Below are 20,268 nucleotides of genomic sequence, written 5' to 3'. Positions count from 1 at the left end.
CACTGGAAACATATGAGAGGGAGATATCTATCTATCATCTATCTATCTATCTATCATCTATCTATCTATCATTATCTCCTATGCAAATTCAGAGTGGAATCCCCAAAGCGGTTGGATGGCGCCTTATATACCTCTTTCTAGCAATTCCTGTGGCCAAACTGGTGCTACAGGCCTTGCTCTGCTTTCCTTTGGACCACATCAGCGAGGCCAAGAGGGGGGTCTTGTTGTCTGGACCACCTAGGACCTTCATACACACTGCCTAGGCTTGTGCCCTGGGGAGGTCTCTTCAATGCTGCTAATACAGTTTGACTTCACCCCCAGAGGCACACTCCATTGTCTCTTGAGATGGAGTGGGAGCATGGCATGGGGAGTTTTGAGAGCTAGATAGAGAGGTCTGGGGCCGCATTTGGCTTCCAGGCATGAGGTTCCCTACCCCCGTTCTACAGCCGATGAGGACATTGATGTCTCTCTCCTGCCCCAAAGCCAATCTGAATCACGTACACAATGCGGAGTTGAAGGAGCTGGGTATGTTTAGCCTGGAAATAAGGAGACTGAGAGGAGATATGATAGCCATCGTCAAATATCTAAAAAGGGCTGTCACATGGAAGATGGAGCAAGCTCGTTTTCTCTGAAGGGTAGGACTCAAACCAGTGGCTTCAAGTTATAAGAAAGGAGATTCCAACTGAACATCAGGAAGAACTTTCTGATGGTAAGAGCTGTTTGACAGTGGAACAGGTTCCCTTGGGAGGTGGTAGACTCTCCTTCCTTGAAGGTTTTAAAGCAGAGGTTAGGTGACCATCTTTCATGGATGCTTTAGTTGAGATTCCTGCATTGTAGGAGGTTGAACTAGATGAGGCTCGGAGTCCTTCCAACTCTACAATTCTACGATTCCTTCAGGTCTCACAGATGTTCAGAGATGCTTACTTGAGTGCTGAAGTCACATCTACTTAATATGCAAAACTTGTTGTATGTCAGTCACCCATAATTTAATTATTCATATATTTGTGTATTTATCTTTGTAATTGTCTCTCCCCCCTTTCTTTTCCCCCAAGATGTCATCATCTTCTCTCCACCATTTCCTGCCAGGCATGTGGATAATTTCCTCTTCTATTAATTTATTCCATCCCCCCTCCCCAGTTTTACCTTTTCAGACATTTGGAAACCTTGCCTCTAAAATGCTTTTCACGAGATAGCACATGTCCCCATCTCAGCTTTCTTTGAAGTTTATGGCTTCCACTTGGACCTCAACTGGTCTCTGTGGAGTAAAAGAGCATCCAAAAGACATGGAGAATAGCATGCAGATTGGAGATCCACGTTTCCATTCTTCAGGGCAGATGGGGGGGGGTGGCTGTCAGGAGCCATTCCTGACCTGGGTTGGGTATTGTCCAATCCAGGATCTCTGACATATGGAGCTGGAGCTGAAAGCTAGAGTCCCAAATGCTGCAAGCAACAGGTGCTTAGTACTTTATTAAGAACCTGCCAATGCCCCATCTAGTCCAGCATCCTATTCTCACAGTGGCCAATCAGATGCTTGTGGGAAATCCGTAAGCAGGACCTTGGACCTTGGAGGAAGAGCCCAGGCATCATGGCTAGTAGCCGTCTGTTGCCGTCCCCTTCATGAATTTGTCTAGTCCTCTTTTAAAGCCATCTAGGCTGTTAGCCATCACTGGCTCTTGTGAGAGCAAGTCCTTCAGTCTAACTGTGTGCTGTGTCCATTGGGTGTCCATGACTTATACACAGGAGGCGCTGTGGTCTAAACCACTGAGCTTCTTGGGCTTGCCGATCAGAAGGTCTGTGGTTTGAATCCCCACGACGGGGTGAATTCCCATTGCTCTGTCCCAGCTCCTGCCAACCTAGCAGTTCGAAAGCACACCAGTGCAAGTAGATAAATAGGCACCACTGTGGCAGGAAGGTAAATGACGTTTCTGTGTGCTCTGCTTTCTGTCACGGTGTTCCGTTGCACCAGAAGCGGTTCAGTCATGCTGGCCACATGACCTGGAAAGCTATCTGTGGACATACGCCAGCTCCCTCACCTGAAAGCGGGATGAGCGCCACAACCCCATAGTCGCCTTTGACTGGACTTAACCGTCCAGGGGTCCTTTACCTTTACCTTTTTATCCATGAGTTAAAATACAATGCACTAGCAAACATTCCCCATTGACATCAGTGGGAGTTAGAAGTAAACACACTTATAGAGTTTGACGTCAAGGGCTATTTAACAATACCAGTGATCCATCTGAATCAGGCAAAATTCTCCCTATGGTAGCATTGCATTAAACTGGCCACAGGTAACTGGAGAGGCAGAGTCAACTTACTAAACCATAAGTGGATTATGCAATATGCATTTCTAATGCTTCCTGTGTTCATTTAGTTGGGCCACCATTTCTGCTTTGAAGAAGTCACATGGTGGGGAGGAACGGGAAGCTCTGGGGATGAACTCTTGGTTGACCCCAAACACCGCAGTCTGGTTGTGGTCTGTTCACTCTCTCCAGCTCTCTGCAGCCTAGAAATAGATTTCCATCATGGGAACTATTTGATGGGATCTTCATTTATTTGTCACCTTATTTCACACAATTCATTTTGGATGTGTTGTAAACTTTAAAGAATATCATTTTTTTAAAAAAAACAAACCTAAAATTCATAGCAGGGCAATACCTCCTTGTAAACTGCTTCAAGGTGCGTGTGTGTTTACAATCAAGCGGTGTATAAATTTTATGAGACGAATAAATGAAATAAATGCCACTATTAGGTCAGAGGAATGTTGCCAAATAGCATGCAGGCGTTTCACTTCCCCAGAACTCTTTATCAGGCCTTGAGAAGATAAAATAATTTCATATATTCGTAATAAATAAGCACTGTGCAGTTTGTCTCCGACAGTTTCCCACATTATTTGGCCACTAGATGGTGTTGAAGAGCTGCAGAGATTATTCTTAAGCCATAGCTCAGCGGTGAAACATCTGCACTGCATGCACATAGACTCAGGTAGGATTGGGAGAAACCCATTTGAAATTCTGGAGAGTCGCTGTCAGTCACTGGAAGGAGTAAGGAACTCAGGCCCAGGGCCCAACCTCTGCTTATAAACTTCCAAGGGAGGCAAGTTCATAACTTCCCGAGGGAGACTGTTGCACTATCAAACAGCTCTCACTGTCAGAAAGTTTTTCCCTATGTTTAGTCAGAATCTCCTTTCTTGTAACTTGAATCCATTGGTTCGAATCCTGCCCTCCAGAGCAGGAGAAAACAAGCTTGCTCCATCTTCCATGTGACAGCCCTTGAGATACTTGAAGATGGCTATCATCTCCCCTCCCAGTCTTCTCTTTCCCAGGCTAGACATACCCAGATCCTTCAACCATTCCTCATAAGGCTTGACTTCTAGACCCTTGATCATCTTGGTTCATTTAACTTAATGGGGACTTATTTCAGAACAAACACATATCAGATTGAACTTTTAGAAGGCTGAGGATTAGGGAGGCCTTAAGAAACAGATAGGGACACGGGTGACGCTGTGGGTTAAACCACAGAGCCTAGGACTTGCTGATCAGAAGGTCAGTGGTTCGAATCCCCACGATGGAGTGAGCTCCCGTTGCTCGGTCCATGCTCCTGCCAACCTAGCAGTTTGAAAGCATGTCAAAGTGCAAGTAGATAAATAGGTACCGCTCTGGCGGGAAGGTAAACGGCGTTTCCGTGCGCTGCTCTGGTTCGCCAGAAGCGGCTTAGTCATGCTGGCCACATGACCTGGAAGCTGTATGCTGGCTCCCTCAGCCAATAAAGCGAGATGAGCGCCGCAACCCCAGAGTCGGCCACGACTGGACCTAATGGTCAGGGGTCCCCTTACCTTTACCTTTAAGAAACAGATGCAGATCAAATAACAACACATAATTCTGAGAGGTTTAGGAGACTGGTTGATTTGAGATAATATTTTATTTTGTCCACGGGTTGCAAAAATGTGCAATAGGTATGTTTACAGGACCGGCTCCTTGTCAGTGGATGGGATTTGCAATTTCTTCCCTGCCCCCAAATTAAATCAAATGGAAAGAGTCTGATCACATTCTGCTCTACAGCAATTAGTGCAAGTAAGACATTTGCTCGACATGTTCACATGGACCGCTCACTGCCCTGGCCAGAGATGCTCATGCAAGGTCATCCTCAAGGTATCTTGAAACATCTGTGCAGAACAACCACTTGGCTAAAAGGAAGGCTTGCAGAATGATTGCCTCTGGTCCATGTCCGGGACCACATGGGTAACATTTGAAGCAGGGGGAATGCCATGGCTTGGGACTTCCACTTTGTTCACCATGTCAAGTGTTATCGGTATGTAATGAGATCCAATCATGTGGAAGCAGAAAGGGTAATGGAAAGATCAAAATAGTCAGGGCCATGTGTACTTAATGCTTAATAATAATAATCTGCTCCTGAGCAATACAAAAGCTGGGTCCTGTGGCTTGCGTAAATTATGCAAACTGAAGCAATGCTAAATCATTTCTTTCAACTTTGCATCACTTATACCACAGGTTTTCACCCCGCCTACTATTTTGCACAATTGATTCAGGTTTCTCAAGTCACAGGGAAGGGCTATGGTGGGCCTTGAATCCTTGCCCGCTGGTGATTTTTAAACCGTCTTCTGAAATTTCAGTTAACACACACACACAAATCTCCATTGCCCCTCTCTGCTTCTATGTGCTTCACCGTGCAATTCTCCTCATCTACCACAACAAAGGTGGTCGCTGTGGACTGGACACCCGTACAAAGCAATGCCTGCAAAGTGCTCCCCTCTTGCAGAGAATTCCCTCAAGAAGCCTTTGGGAAGGGTGGATGAATCCAGGCATCAAAGCTTTAGGGCCTATAGCAGAGTATTTGACTGGGGCATTTTATTGCAATCTGTTCTTCGATTCTGTTCTTACTCAAGTGTTTCCCACCACTTCCTTCTCTCTCAAACTTCATTACTGTGCACTTTGTGATTGGCAGCTGAAGGTGTGAACTGACACCACTGGAAGACCTGTGTGTTGGAAGTGCAAACAGATAGGCAAGCTCTGCCTGTGGTTTTGCACCTGTGGTGGTCCATTCAGACATGCCTGTGATGGTCCATTCGTCATTTGGGAATCAGTCCATACTCAGGAGCTCAACCCACTTTTAGTATTGATTCCGATGGGCTTTGGCCAGCTCAGCTATGTTGGACTGTGGCCTGTCAGATTTTGCGTTGTCTCCAGCGATACCCTTGATCAGAATGAACCTCCCTGGGCAAGCTGGTACATCAGAATATTCATCCTGCACATTGTGAGGAATGAGTTACAGGATAGCAAGCACCCTTAATCTTCTGCATGAGTGAGAGGCCCTCCCCTCCAATTCTGATAAATGGAACAAATCCGTTGCAATTCATGCAAATATCTTCTGCACAAAACCCTGCTCAGTTATACGCCAGTTTTATTCTGGATCAGAATAAAGTCTCCTAATGTTGGAAATGTGTTTTGGGAATGTCTGTGTGGCAATTTCCTGTTTTAGCACTAGCAGATGTGATGGGCAAGTTCAGGTATTACCCTCTAAATGTGGGGAGACATTTAAAACACACCATTCTCCCTGTGCTGGCATCTTCCAGGGCAGAGGTGGTGGACCTGTGGCCCCTCCAGATCTTGCTGGGCATCATCCCTGACCATGTTTTCTTGGGCTGTTCAAGTCCAACAACTGGTAAGCCACTGGTTCTTCATCCCTGATCTAGGAGGACTTGATGTGAAGCTGGAGAGATTCCTTCTGGGTCACACCATTCCCCAGTCTCCCCAAAAGAAGAGAGTACTTGCACCCTGCTAGCTGCATCTACCTTCTCCTTACCAGAGAGAGAACGTCTGTGTCTACTATTTTCACAGAACTCTCTGGCAGCAGCTGTTTTTGCCTGCAGTTGGAGTGGGGAGAGAGGCAGAAAAGCCCACAGTTGCTTCCACCTGCATGGCAGACATGTGGATAGCTTCGGGGGAACTGAAACGCAAGGCGCATGGGTAGATGATGAAGCTCAGCAATGCAGCAGATGCATAACTGAGCTTCAAACCTATCTCCAAAGTTCCAGAAGCTGCTATAGTCCAGAACCTCTTGTTTGCTGTGATGCTGACACACAGAGAGAGCTTCTGCGGAAGCAAGATTTCCTGTTCACTTCAGTGGAGGGGCAACCATCCCTTTATGTGTGTGTGGTGCTGAAATCCCATTGTAGAGCAGATCTCTCACCAAGGCACCAACCAGAGCTCGTTGCACCAAAGTGAGCAGCTGTCCATGTCACATGACTTCAAATGTATCTCCAAAATCATAGGGTCTAGAAGTATGCATTATTTATAAAAACAAAAACCAAAGAGAAATAAAACAGGAAAGCGGAAGGTTGTCAGAATCTAGGTTCCGGATGCTGTGGAAAATTCTACACATACTTGATCACAGGGAACAATTAGTCAAGGGCAGGGCAGCCCACAATGGGGTATTCGCCCCCTCGAAGCAGGCAGCTGCAATTATGGGATGCCGGGGGGCTGCATTGCAGTGAAATGTCAAGAAGCTGCGAGAGCATTATGGTCTGTAAATGTCCCTTCCACCAGAAAATGAGCCCAGCCACGAGCCAGCTAACATATACGGTAACCCAAATGAGATCATCCAGGGGCAATCAGCCTTAACTTGTTAACAACAGCAACATAATCAGCGTCCATTGTTCCCTTTAACAATCAAGAAGTCTAATAAGGTGCAAAGTCACATGGAAAAGGCCTTTGGAAGCAGCCCATTCTGGGGGTCCCATACGTCAAACAGAATGGCACTAAATGTACATAGGTGGGCTTGAACTGGGTGTTGTAGTTCAAAACGTTTGAAGGGCACCAGGTTGGGGGAAGGCTGGGTTAAATTTTGGAACACCTGCTAGCATCTTTTCACACATTACGTTTCTACGGTGTACCCTGAAGATGTCTTAAGGACATGTGGCCCATACGCTTACAAACACATGCATTATCGAAGTACATTTGTCAAAAACCATGACCGGCCACGGTTATGTCACCTGCTGAGTGTGCACCTGGTGACAAACCCAGGTTTGCTGCCCTGTCATGTGTGAATCAGCCTTTTCCTTCCCCGTGTTTTACTGATGTGCATTTTTTTAAAACCCTGCATGTTGCCAATAATTTAAGAAAAAGAAAATCAACTAATACTGCTTAATAAATACATAAAAGTATCTTTTCCGGTCTTTTAAAACAAGAATCTAGAGAGTCCACAAGAGTTAAGGATGATTGTCCCTTGATTATCTAAGGCAAATCTGTTTGACATGGTATCCCACCCCCATTCTTCTTTTTACATAAAGCAGTCACATAAAAATAGTTATAAATAGAAAATTTCCAAAGGATCATCCACCCTACTGACAATACCCCGTCCCAACAAACAGGAAACATAACCAAAGCATGTCCCTTTTGCTTCAAGTTCTTGTAGATTATACAGTACTCAGAATCTTTGGATATTTTACAAGGACTCCAAATCGTAGGACACTCCCCACCCCCGCCTCAAGCCCTCCCCACACTCAAATAACCCCTCAAAACCTGAAGGAAGCCATAATCTGCAAAACAGTAGCTCAGAAAGATGTCTGTACATTTAGAAACAAAAATAGTCTGACGCGGTTCTTGAAAGATTCTGTTCTCCTTCCCCACATTGGTGCAAATAAGAGAAGTCTTTTGGTGGGTTTTAAACAAACGCAGGCAGTTTTTTTTTGGGGGGGGGGGTTGATTTAATTCTCAACAGTCTTCCAGTAAGAAAAAAAGTCTTTGATCCTTGAAAGGTCCCTTCACCAGAGGGAGCCAAGCAGTGCTGAAGGGGGCCTACAGAGAGAAAAAGAAAAGAAATTTCAGGTACAGGGAAATTTGCTTTCAGTAGTCCATTTTTTAAAGTCATGGTCCTATGGTTTTTCTTCCATTATTCTTGGAAGGAAGGTTGCACATAAAAATGGGGGATTGCCATGCTCTCTGGTAACCTCCCAGCTAGACTACTGTAACGCACAGTTTGTGGGACTGCCCTTATGGACAACCTAGACGTTTCAATGAGGACACGGGTGGCGCTGTGGGTTAAACCACAGAGCCTAGGACTTGCCGATCAGAATGGCGGTGGTTCGAATCCCCGCAATGGGGTGAGCTCCCATTGCTCAGTCTCTACTCCTGCCAACCTAGCAGTTCAAAAGCATGTCAAAGTGCAAGTAGATAAATAGGTACTGCTCCGGCGGGAAGGTAAACGGTGTTTCCGTGCACTGCTCTGGTTCACCAGAAGTGGCTTAGTCATGCTGGCCACATGACCCGGAAGCTGTGTGCCGGCTCCCTCGGCCAGTAAAGCGAGATGAGCACCACAACCCCAGAGTCGGCCATGACTGGACCTATTGGTCAGGGGTCCCTTTACCTTTACCTTTACCTTTAGAGGCTTCAATGAGCGCAGAAACTGTCTTCTGGAATTTCAACTGATACATATTACACCTGTTCTGAAAGAATTAACATTGGCCGCCTATGTGCTTCCAAGCCCAATGTGAAGCGCTGGTGCTTTAAAGCCCTCAACAGCTCGGGACCCCAATGTTTCTTCCCATAACAGACTGGCTGTGTCCTAAGATCTAGCACTCCTATCCTCTGTTGCGTTTGGAGAGACAGTTATCTAACGCTGCCTCTTCTTCAGTGTTCATGGAGATGCAGCCATTGTAGTCAAGTCACTCACGCACAAAACAAAATGGCGGATGTAATAAGATACAGTGGTGCCTTGGTTCTCAAACGCCTTGGTTCCCAAACGCCAAAAACCCAGATGTAAGTGTTCCGGTTTTCGAACATTTTTCGGAAGCTGAACATCCGATGTCGGCTATTGTTTCTGGGGCATCTGCACCAATCAGAAGCTGCGCCTTGGTTTTCGAACATTTCAGAAGTCAAATGGACTTCCGGAATGGAATAAGTTTGGCGCTTTTGTTTTTGCTATTTATTTGGGTTTTTTTTGTTTTTGAGGCTTTTTCAGTTAATTTGTTTTTTGTGACTTTGTGGAACCCAGTTCAGTTACTGATTGAACGCAGTGTAACTGCAGAAATGGATAAAAGCCCCTCATCCAAACAATGACTATCAGCAGTGCAGATAAGAATTATTATTTTTAAAAAAATTATCATCTACAATACTGTCTTATTTATTTTAAAGTACAGTACATTGATTATTGCTTTCATTTTATGGATCAATGGTCTCGTTACATAGTAAAATTCATGTTAAATTGCTGTTTTAGGGGTTGTTTTTAAAAGTCTGGAACGGATTAATCTGTTTTGCTTTACTTTCTATGGGAAAGTGCACCTTGGTTTTGGAACGGACTTCCGGAATGGATTAAGTTTGAGAACCAAGGTACTACTGTACTTCCCATGTGACCAGAGTTAACCAATCACATGTACTGTATGGGAGAGAAAGAAGTAAAGAGTCAGAATTGCACATGATTTGGCTTCCTAGCTGAAATATAGCTCCTCTGCCAACAATCAACCTACCAAAACCATCCATTGGATAGAAGGTGGCACTTAGTTGCTCGCTTCGGAAATGGGAGCAAGGTGGTTGAGTCCCGCCAGTCCATTGAACCCGGTCCCCCAGGGGTCGGGAAGGGAGAAATACGGCCGGGCCGAGAGGCTCTCGTTGTGGCCCAGCGCGAAGGCAAGGAGGCCTCCATTCCTCTCCACGTCCAGGTGTGTCCGCCCAAAGAGCTTCATTTGGGTTTCCTCAAACTGGCTCTCCAGCTCTTGCAAATTCAGAGCATTCTTGGCCCCGTCCATAAAATGCTTAGGGCTGGGGCCCGGAAGGCACATGGCCGCGCCGCCAAGATGGCCGCTCATCTCCTGGAGGGCCGGTGGCACCAGGAAGCTCTTGTCGTCCGGCTGGCCGTTCTGCGCAAACAGCAAGCTGGCCGCTCTCCAGGTGGCCGGCTTGCGCCCCCTCCTGGGCCGGGAGATCCGGCAGCTCTGGCGCTTGATGTGGCGGTGCAAGTGGTCCGAGCGGGTGAAGCTCTTGTAGCAGAACTTGCACTGGTAAGGGCGGATGCCTGTGTGGATGCGCATGTGGTTCTTCAGGTCGTAGTTGTGGACGAATTTGGCGTTGCAGTGGATGCAGAGGTAGGGCCTTTCTCCCGTGTGCTTCCGCATGTGGATCTTCAGCTTGTCTTGCCTGCAGAAAGGAGAAGCAACATTATCAGTCTGGGGCAGCTCCTCCGAGACCACATAACACTGGTCTTGAAAGACCTACATTGGCTCCCAGCACATTTCCGAGCACAGTTCAAAGTGTTGGTGCCGACCTTTAAAGCCCTAAACGGCCTCAGCCCAGTAGACCTGAAGGAGCGCCTCCACCCCCATCGTTCTGCCCGGACACTGAGGTCCAGCGCTGAGGGCCTTCTGGCGGTTCCCTCACTGTGAGAAGCCAAGTTACAGGGAACCAGGCAGAGGGCCTTCTTGGTAGTGGCGTCCACCCTGTGGAACGCCCTCCCACCAGATGTCAAAGAGAAAAACAACTACCAGACTTTTAGAAGACATCTGAAGGCAGCCCTGTTTAGGGAAGTTTTTAATGTTTAATGCATTACTGTATTTAAATATTTTGTTGGAAGCCGCCCAGAGTGGCTGGGGAAGCCCAGCCAGATGGGCGGAATATAAATTATTATTATTATTATTATTATTATTATTATTATTATTATTATTAGGTCCTCTCTGAATCTGTGGTCCTCAGACTACAGTTCACAACATCACTGACAGCTGGCCAGGTCAGCTGAGATGGATGGGAGTTGGGAATCCAGTACCATCTGGAGTCACAAGATTGGGGGGGGGAGGCTAGTTTAGGAACACAGGAATGTTCTGGAAACCAAGCCTTATGAGGAATGGTTGAGGGAGCTGGGTATGTTTAGCCTGGTAAAGAGGAGAATGATAGGAGATATGATAGGCATAATCAAATATCTAAAGGGCTATGGAACATGGAAGATGGACGTAGCTTGTTTTCTCCTGCTCTGGAGTGTACGACCAATGGCTTCACGTTACAAGAAATGAGATTCTGACTCAACATCAGGAAGAACTCGGCAATTCTATGATTCTATGAATCAAATGGAGACTCTGTGGGCCATTCAGTGTTGATGGACTATAGCTAAAGGAAAAGAACCACAAAACCCTTAAGAGAAACACAACTTTGAAAAGAACAGTTAAGGGAAAACGTTCAGTTAGAAATTGTATAAACATTGCCTTTTAGTACTCCATAAGGTAACATGAACATCATAAAAGAATATAAATATGAGGAAAGCACTTCTAGGCTCCTAAAAATGCCTGTCGCAGTGGCCTTCACGTGGATCTTCACGTTTTTGAAATGTTAAGATCCTGTTTTGAATTTTCAAAAAAATAATTTGTAATTTGCATTTTTGAAATCCTGTGTTTCTTCTCTGGAAGCTGCCTTGGGGGGCCCTTTCTGGTGGCATGTAAATAAACTGTAACAATCCCCAGGTGGGTGGGTGCTGCTTACTAAACATGGGCCCTACAATTTCAGTCTTGGTGGCACAGCAATCGCTTGGCAACTGCTATATTACATTCATTGGCTTCTTAAGGTGTTTTGAAGCATCTCTAACAGATGACTGGCCAACCTTTTTTTTTTTTTTTTTTTTTTTTGAAGATCTCCAAGAATCCTTGGGTAGCTTAATCAAGGAGAGAACAATACCTGTTCCTCCATACTTATTTTTCTTAATTTATTCAGCTGCAAAAAAAACCCAACGGTACTCGGTATAAAAACATGGGCTACATTGTCAAATTCGCACGCACAGTTCTTTCGATGGGTCTGGCTGTTAACCAACAGGATGGTGGTTCAAGCCCACCCAGGGGCAGCTGTGGGCAGGATCCCTGTATTGCAGGGGGTTGGTAAAGGGTAAAGGGACCCCTGACCATTAGGTCCAGTTGTGGCCGACTCTGGGGTTGCGGCGCTCATCTCGCTTTACTGGCCGAGGGAGCCGGCGTACAGCTTCTGGGTCATGTGGCCAGCATGACTAAGCCACTTCTGCTGAACCAGAGCAGTGCATGGAAACGCCGTTTACCTTTCCGCCAGAGCGGTGCCTATTTATCTACTTGCACTTTGACGTGCTTTCAAACTGCTAGGTTGGAAGGAGCAGGGCCCCAGCAACAGGAGCTCACCCCTTTGCGGGGATTCGAACTGCCAACCTTCTGATCGGCAAGTCCTAGCCTCTGTGGTTTAACCCACAGCGCCACCCGCGTCCCTGAAGGGGGTTGGACTAGATGACAATTCTGTGATTCTAAAATGGGCTAATCTAGTTGGGATTTGGGGACGACTTCCAAGAACTGGATCCAGGCAACTGAAGAGAGGCCACATCAAACAGGCTGAGGGACCTCCAACTTTTTGCCACAGTAGATGCAGACACAAGTCAAACAATGATTCCTAGAAACCATCTTAGATGCCGCAACTGGACCTCGCTGTGCGGAAAGCTTAGCACACAAAGAACTGAGCAAGCAGAGAGTTCCTGGAGCCAGCAGGTGGCAGCACAAATCCACATCTCAAATCCGCATCTTCCATTCTGTTTTAAATGCAGCTAAGGGTGCTGAGAGTTGTTAGGAGACACTGGTCCTCCTCAGAGAGCTACAATTCCCAGAGTTCCCTGGAAAGAAGGACTGATGCTTAAACCACCATGGAAATGGGAGCTCTGTTGTTCCCAAGATTCTGTAGGGGAAGCCACAGCATCTTTTAAAGGGGCACGATGCTGCTTTAAATGCATAGTGCTGACGGCAGGGGAGGTCCTACTATTGGGAAGGGGTCATAACTCAGTGAACATGCCTTAGATGCAGAACTCAGCCTCCAGCATCTCTGTAATTCAGGGCTGGCTTCAGGACTGAGGGAGCCCTGGGCAAAGTCTCATCCCATGGCCACCATGCTGACTGGCAGCGGATCTCCAGGACTGAGGGAGCCCTGGGCAAAGTGTCATCCCATGGCTCCCATGCTGACTGGCAGCGGCTCTCCAGGACTGAGGGAGCCCTGGGCAAAGTGTCATCCCATGGCTCCCATGCTGACTGGCAGCGGCTCTCCAGGACTGAGGGAGCCCTGGGCAAAGTGTCATCCCATGGCTCCCATGCTGACTGGCAGCGGATCTCCAGGACTGAGGGAGCCCTGGGCAAAGTGTCATCCCAGGGCTCCCATGCTGACTTGCTCTCCAGGGTTTCCGAAACAGAGTTTCTCCCAGGTCTACTTGGAGATGTTGGAGGTTGGATCTGAGGCCTTCTGCATGCAAGGCAGGTTCTCTGCCACTAAGCTATGGCCCTTCTCATTATATATTATATTTATATTATATATAATTATATATATTATATATATATATTTTATATATATATTTAACTGCCGCTACATCTGAATTGTCTCTGTTATACCCAATTGCAACCCAATGTATCCCTGTTGTGTTTTAAGATTTTCCTGATATTGTAAGTGACCCGGAACTGGTCTATGACCATAATAATAAAATTCTAATTCTAATTTCTCAACGCATGCCCACTTTTGCTGCACCACTTCATTGGCCAATGCTGAACGTCTTGACAGTGGTGTCACAAGATCAGTCTGAGAACCAGGGTCACAGGGAGGGCTCTTTGTCCTTTGTGCAAACTCCACCCTGTTACACAGTCAGCCCGCATGGCTTCTATACCAGTGGCTTGCCACTTAAAACAACAACAACAAACACTTCTCTGGTGCACCGTGTATTCTGGGTGTAGCCAAGGGCTGCTATTTACCTTGCACACAGGTTGAGACACCCCACCCATTCCCAGCTGAAACAAAGCCGGAAAATGCATTTGATCATTGTCCCTAAGAAACCTCCAGTGGTCTGCTTTGTACGCTGTCCAAGTCCAACCAGAGCCCACAAGCAGAGCTTGGAGGTGATGGTCCTCTCCTGTAGATGCTCCTCATCAACTGATATTCAGAAGTATACTGCACCTGAACATGCAGGTTCTATGTTGCCATCCTGGCTAACAGCCTTTGATCTTCCACCAGAAACATGCCTAGCATCTTCTTAAAGACACATAAGCCAGCGTCCGTCACCACTTCCATGCTTCAGTTATGTGTTTGTATGAAGAAGTCCTCCATTTAACCATCCTAAATCTTCCAAGATTCAGTTTCCTCGGATCTCCCTGAGTTCTAGCATTATGAGCTAGGAGAAAAACTTCTTTCTACCCATAGCTTTCTCGTCACTATTTTGTGACAACTCAACCTTCAACGACCCCCTGCTGAATCATTTCTTCTTCTAGACTAAAAGACCTCCAACCCTTTGACCTGTCCTTCTAGTTTTCCAACCCTTCATTCATTTAACAGTGCAGTTCTCTGCTCAGACGTAAGAGGCATCTAATTCAATGGGACTTATTCCAATGAAAGTGCGTAGCCAATCTGATACCCTCCGGGTGGGGCTACCAAGCTCATCGTTGCTGGGCTTTGGCCAAAACATCTTGATGATGCAATGCTGGCTATCCCTTCTGCATGTTTCCCAGCAATGCAATGTCTTTTTTGAGGTGAAGCACCAAAAACTGTGCACCCCTTGTTCCCTGTCCTCCCCCCCCCCATCCATTCTCCATCACCCTCAACTTTTATACCGTAAGCTCCTCCATGTAAGGGGCATGCCCCTTTTGTCTATGTGAGAAAGTGCCACGTCGACTGATGGCACTATAACCATCATCATCATCATTATTTATTATTTATACCCCGCCCATCTGGCTGGGTTTCCCCAGCCACTCTGGGCAGTTTTCAACAGAATATTAAAATACAATAGTCTATTAAACATTAAAAGCTTCCCTAAACAGGGCTGCCTTCAGATGGCTTCTAGAAGTCTGGTAATTGTTTTTCTCTTTGACATCTGGTGGGAGGGCATTCCACAGGGCAGGCGCCACTACTGAGAAGGCCCTCTGACTGGTTCCCTGTAACTTGGCTTCTCGTAGCAAGGGAACTGCCAGAAGGCCCTCGGTGCTGGACCTCAGTGTCTGAGCAGAACGATAGGGGTGGAGATGCTCCTTCAGATATACAGGACCGAGGCCGTTTAGGGCTTTAAAGGTCAGCACCAACACTTTGAATTGTGCTTGAAAACGTACTGGGAGCCAGTGTAGGTCTTTCAAGACCGGTGTTACAGTGGTGCCTCGCAAGACGAAATTAATCCGTTCCGTTAGGCTCTTCGTATAGCGGTTTATTCGTCTTGCGAAGCAAGCCCATTGACAGCTTAGCGGATTAGCGCTATTAGCGGTTTAGTGGCTTTTAGCAAATCAGCTGATAAGCGGCTTAGGGCTTAGGAAAAGGGGGGAAAAGGGGGGGGGAAACCCCGCAGGAACTCGCAAGACATTTTCGTCTTGCGAAGCAAGCCCATAGGGAAAGTCGTTTTGTGAAGCGCCTCCAAAACGGAAAACCCTTTCGTCTAGCGGGTTTTCCGTCTTGCGAGGCGTTCGTCTTGCGGGGCACCACTGTATGTGGTCTCGGCGGCCACTCCCAGTCACCAGTCTAGCTGCTGTGAACTAGTAAGCTGTAAACTAATAAGCCCAATAATTCCACCATGTTCCACAGCTCAGCCCCATCCATTCATTCCAAGGTGAGCTGTACCAGCATGCAAGAACACAGATTGTGCTCTTGGAACCAACCCTTCAGAGGGTTTGCAAACAGCATGATGCAACCTGGGAGGGTCAGGAAAGAGCAATTGCCTCCCTCTGTGCACAATGGATTTGCAAATGGTCCCGTCACCAACTTGCATGTTGATACCAGTCCAAGGATGCATGAATCATGGCTTGGCATGATGCAGTCCTTAAAATAAAAATTAAAAAATCCACACAAAACTGCAGCAGTACTTTAAACTACTGCTACGATCTTAGCATTTGTTTTTGCAACACCAGGGTGCTTGGCACAAACCTGGTGCCACCATGGACTGGGGAACCCGTAGCACTCCCCTGGCTGAACTCCCAACCCCCCCCCCCAAAAAAAAATCATGCTGGTTGGAACTGATGGGAATTGGAGATCATTGATTATCTGAGAGGTTGTCTGTCTGATTTTGGAGCCAATTTCTAAGGCCACAAAGCCATCTTAGTGGATCCCAGGAAGCCCTGCCAGACTGTAATTGGAAAGCTTCAAAACATTTTTGTTCATAAGGAAAATGAGCCTCCCAGTATAGGAACAGTGTTACTTTAAATGTGAATTGTGACTGATGCCCACAGAACTTCCTCAAAATTCCAGATGTGCTCACCGGCACAGAAAGGCAGACTTTGCCTTGCTAAGGGTGGAAGTTAAAGCCACCCTGTTGCTGGTGGTCTTCCTAAATAGGCATCAAATTGGCTACTGGGGGAAATGGGCTCATGAACCTTTGATATGATCTGCTAGTGCTCTTCTTGTGAATCTACTTCCTCCCTAAAGTTAAGTGTGTGCATGTTCGTGAGAAAGATTCCACATCAGATCACGGGAAGCCACAGTACAGTCATACCTCGGGTTAAAGACGCTTCAGGTTGCGTTTTTTTGGGTTACGGACCCACCAAAACCTGGAAGTACAGGAATGGGTTACTTCCGGGTTTTGGGGGTCGTGCATGCGCAGAAGCACTAAATCACGCTTTGCGCATATGCAGAAGCACTGAATCGCAACCCATGCGTGTGCCGGTGCATCGCTGTGGGTTGCGAATGTGGCAGGTTGCGAACGTGCATCCTGCACGGATCACATTCGCAACCCGAGCGTCCACTGTACCACTCTATTTTGCCTTGGCCAGACTGCATTTAGAATCCTGTGTCCAGTTCAGGTTGACACAGTTTGAGAAGGATACTGATAAGATGGAACATGTGCAGAGGAGAGCAACCAAGGTGATCAAGGGTCTGGAAACCAAACCTGATGAGGAACGGTCGAAGGAGCCTGGAGAAGAGGAGAAGACATGACAGCCATCTTCAAATACCTAAGGGACTGTCATATGGAAGATGGAGTAGGTATGTTTTCTGCTGCTCTGGATGATAGGACTTGAGCCAATGGCTTGAAGTTACAAGAAAGGAGATTCCAACTAAACCCCAGGAAGAACTTTCTGGGAGTAAGAGCTGTTCAACAATGGAACAGACTCCCACAAGAGCTGGTGGACTCGCCTTTCTTGGATCTCATTGTGTCATCTAGTCATCTGCAGTGGTTGGACCAGATGACCCTCTTCCAACTCTACAACTCTGATTCTCTGATCTGAATGTGCACATGTCTCTTTGAGTTTTGTATATAATGCCCTGCACTTCTTAGGAAATCCTTACTTGCTAGGTGAGGCCTGCTGTATAAAAGAGCCTTGCCATCTTTAACAGGAGAACCAGACCCTTGTTTTTGCAATGGAAATGTCAGGTGGGAGCAACAGAGAAGGTACTGTAATAAGGGTCTGTTTGCAAGCTAGAATATACTTCCAGCCCCCAGACTGCTGCCTGGAAAATAGAGCAGCTACAGTGAATGATTGCTGGGTACCAATGGCCTCTTGAAATTCTCTACCCTATTTGTGGAACAATATAGTGGTGGGTCCGCTATTCTATTCTATTCTATTCTATTCTATTCTATTCTATTCTATTCTATTCTATTCTATTCTATTCTATTCTATTCTATTCTATTATTATAGGGACGCGGGTGGCGCTCTGGGTTAAACCACAGAGCCTAGGACTTGCCGATCAGAACGTCACGGTTTGAATCCCTGCAACGGGGTGAGCTCCCGTTGCTCAGTCCCTGCTCCTGCCAACCTAGCAGTTCGAAAGCACGTCAAAGTGCAAGCAGATAAATAGGTCCTGCTCTGGCAGGAAGGTAAACAGCATTTCCGTGCGCTGCTCTGGTTCACCAGAAGTGGCTTAGTCATGCTGGCTACATGACCCAGAAGCTGTACGCCGGCTCCCTCGGCCAATAAAGCGATATGAGTGCTGCAACCCCAGAGTCGGCCACAACTGGACCTAATGGTCAGGGGTCCCTTTACCTTTATAGTGGGGGGGCAGGGTACCATTTCACCATTTTTTCCAAGGACAAGAGAAATTCTTCAGCTGTTCCTAGGGGTTGAGGGTCTCCATGAGCAGTGACAGAAGCACAGCTTCTTTCTTTCCCTAATTTTGTTTCAAGGCAGCAACAAAGGAGGGGCAATGCCTCTTGAGAAACTTCAGCGATCGCAGAAATTGGAAGCTGTATTTCAGTCAGAACATCGGTTCATCTAGCTCAGGCCTGCCTATGCTGAATGGCTGTGAAAGTCCAGGATTTCAGGCAGAAATCTCCCCCTGTCCTGCTGGGGGTGCCAGGAATTGAACCAGAACCAGCGTCTCCACCCCCCATTGTTCAGCCCGGACGCTGAGGTCCAGCACCGAGGGCCTTCTGGTGGTTCCCTCACTGTGAGAAGCAAAGCTACAGGGAACCAGGCAGAGGGCCTTCTCAGTAGTGGCACCCGCCCTGTGGAACACTCTCCCACCAGATGTCAAAGAGTAAAACAACTACCGAACATTTAGAAGACATCTGAAGGCAGCCCTGTTCAGGGAAGTTTTTAATGTGTGACATTTTAATGTATTTTTAATCTTTGTTGGAAGCCGCCCAGAGTGGCTGGGGAAACCCAGCCAGATGGGCGTGGTACAAATAAATTATTATTATTATTATTATTATTATTATTATTATTATTATTATTATTATTATTATTATTCTACATGCAAAGCAGATACTCTCCTACTGAGCTATGGCCCTTCCTGCCAACAGAACTTGCCAACCTGGCTTTAGAGTGAAATAGACAAGCATCGGAGCACAGTCATAAAACTAACTGCATGTGTTAGTTAGAAAGGGGAAAGCCTGTGCAGCGATTTGTTTCCAAACTGGCAGAGTTGGCCACAAGCGACTGCTGCTGAAATTGGTTTTTGATGTGAAGTGGCAACTGCTGATTGCTAGGGGCCTTGGCGATGGGGTTCCAAAAGCCATGTCCCAGGCACGGTGCCAAATGCACACAACCAGATTGCTATAAGGCTGCTACAACAGGTTTCCCAAGCCTTTTCCATCATGGTTGCCACAGTCATGTCCCCTAGGTCTACTTAGCTGCTGGTGTGCAGATTGGCTACACTGCACCAAATAAACTCTAAGCCAAATGCTCCCACTGAATGTGAGTAATCCCGAAAGCAACGTTGAGAGATGTGGGGTTTGTGCATCATTCACACACTCAAGTGGCAAGCATGCCCAACCTCTGAGTGGGTCACAGATGCTTGCACCCCTTGTAAAAGCAAACCAAGGTGTCTTCTGTGAACCACTGTTTCCTGTTACGCCCCAAACTAGGAAACTATGGTTAATATAACAAGCCAGGATAGGAAGCCATGGTTGGGAGTTAGCTGCAGAAGGAGGGAGTGAAGCAGGAACAGCCAAAAGGCTTGTATATATTTCAGCTTATTGAAACGAAATATGACAATGTGAGTGCTAAAGAGGCACATTGTCCGGTTCCTATGCACCCTCTTCATTCAGCTCACATTAACTGCAATATATACACAATATGAGAGGGACGCGGGTGGCGCTGTGGGCTAAACCACAGAGCCTAGGTCTTGCAGATCGGAAGGTCGCGGTTCAAATCCCCACGACAGGGTGAGCTCCCGTTGCTCGGTCCCTGCTCCTGCCAACCTAGCAGTTTGAAAGCACGTCAAAATGCAGGTAGATAAATAGGTACCGCTCCGGCGGGAAGGTAAACGGTGTTTCCGTGCACTGCTCTGGTTCGCCAGAAGCGGCTTAGTCATGCTGGCCACATGACCCGGAAGCTGTATGCCGGCTCCCTCGGCCAATAAAGTGAGATGAGCGCCACAACCCCAGAGTCGGCCACGACTGGACCTAATAGTCAGGGGTCCCTTTACCTTTACCTTTTATACACAATATCACCAGCTAGCTAGCTAGCTAGCTAGCATTAGATAGTATGTAAATATGTTTCTATTGGTGGGAATGTTAATGTCATGCTATGTTATGGAGGTGATCATTTCTATGAAAGAAAATTCTCAACAGCAGCTTTAGATGCTGTTTCTTGTCCTTGGCACCGGATTGATGCAACTCTCTGGGGGGGGGGGAAACACTCCCTTGCCCAATCTCATTGGTTCCCACACATATCCTTAGGGAAGCGTGAGACTGGGGTTTGCCCCTGCCCCCAGCACCAGGGGCTTTCAGCAGCTTCTACAGGCCTAACCTTCTGCTGCAGAAGAACCCTTTCAAAAATCCTCCTGGCGAATTAAATTGGACTGCAGAGGCAAATCAATTCCCAGGCCTGTTCTCGCAGATGATAATTAATGGTTAATGAGCACGGTCTTTTAGCATAAT

The 20,268-nt window shown here is 46.9% G+C and overlaps 1 protein-coding gene across 3 annotated transcripts in view; it reads right to left on the bottom strand.

Moving 5' to 3' along the window:
* Positions 1-3,899: 3,899 nt before the first annotated feature.
* The window catches only part of ZBTB7C (zinc finger and BTB domain containing 7C), a 253,149-nt gene continuing 236,780 nt past the window's right edge, over positions 3,900-20,268 (bottom strand). For all 3 annotated transcript variants that reach the window (XM_079994871.1, XM_079994869.1, XM_079994870.1), the window contains 2 exons: positions 9,482-10,148; positions 3,900-7,814 (listed from right to left, as the gene is read on the bottom strand). In XM_079994871.1, coding sequence (XP_079850997.1) covers positions 9,512-10,148 — 637 coding nt within the window. In that variant the 3' untranslated portion in view covers positions 3,900-7,814; positions 9,482-9,511. The remainder of the gene's footprint in view (positions 7,815-9,481; positions 10,149-20,268) is intronic.

The sequence above is a fragment of the Podarcis cretensis genome (assembly GCF_951804945.1).
Source record: "Podarcis cretensis genome assembly, chromosome: 11".
NCBI lineage: Eukaryota > Metazoa > Chordata > Lepidosauria > Squamata > Lacertidae > Podarcis > Podarcis cretensis.
This window is presented reverse-complemented; position numbering and strand designations above follow the sequence as displayed.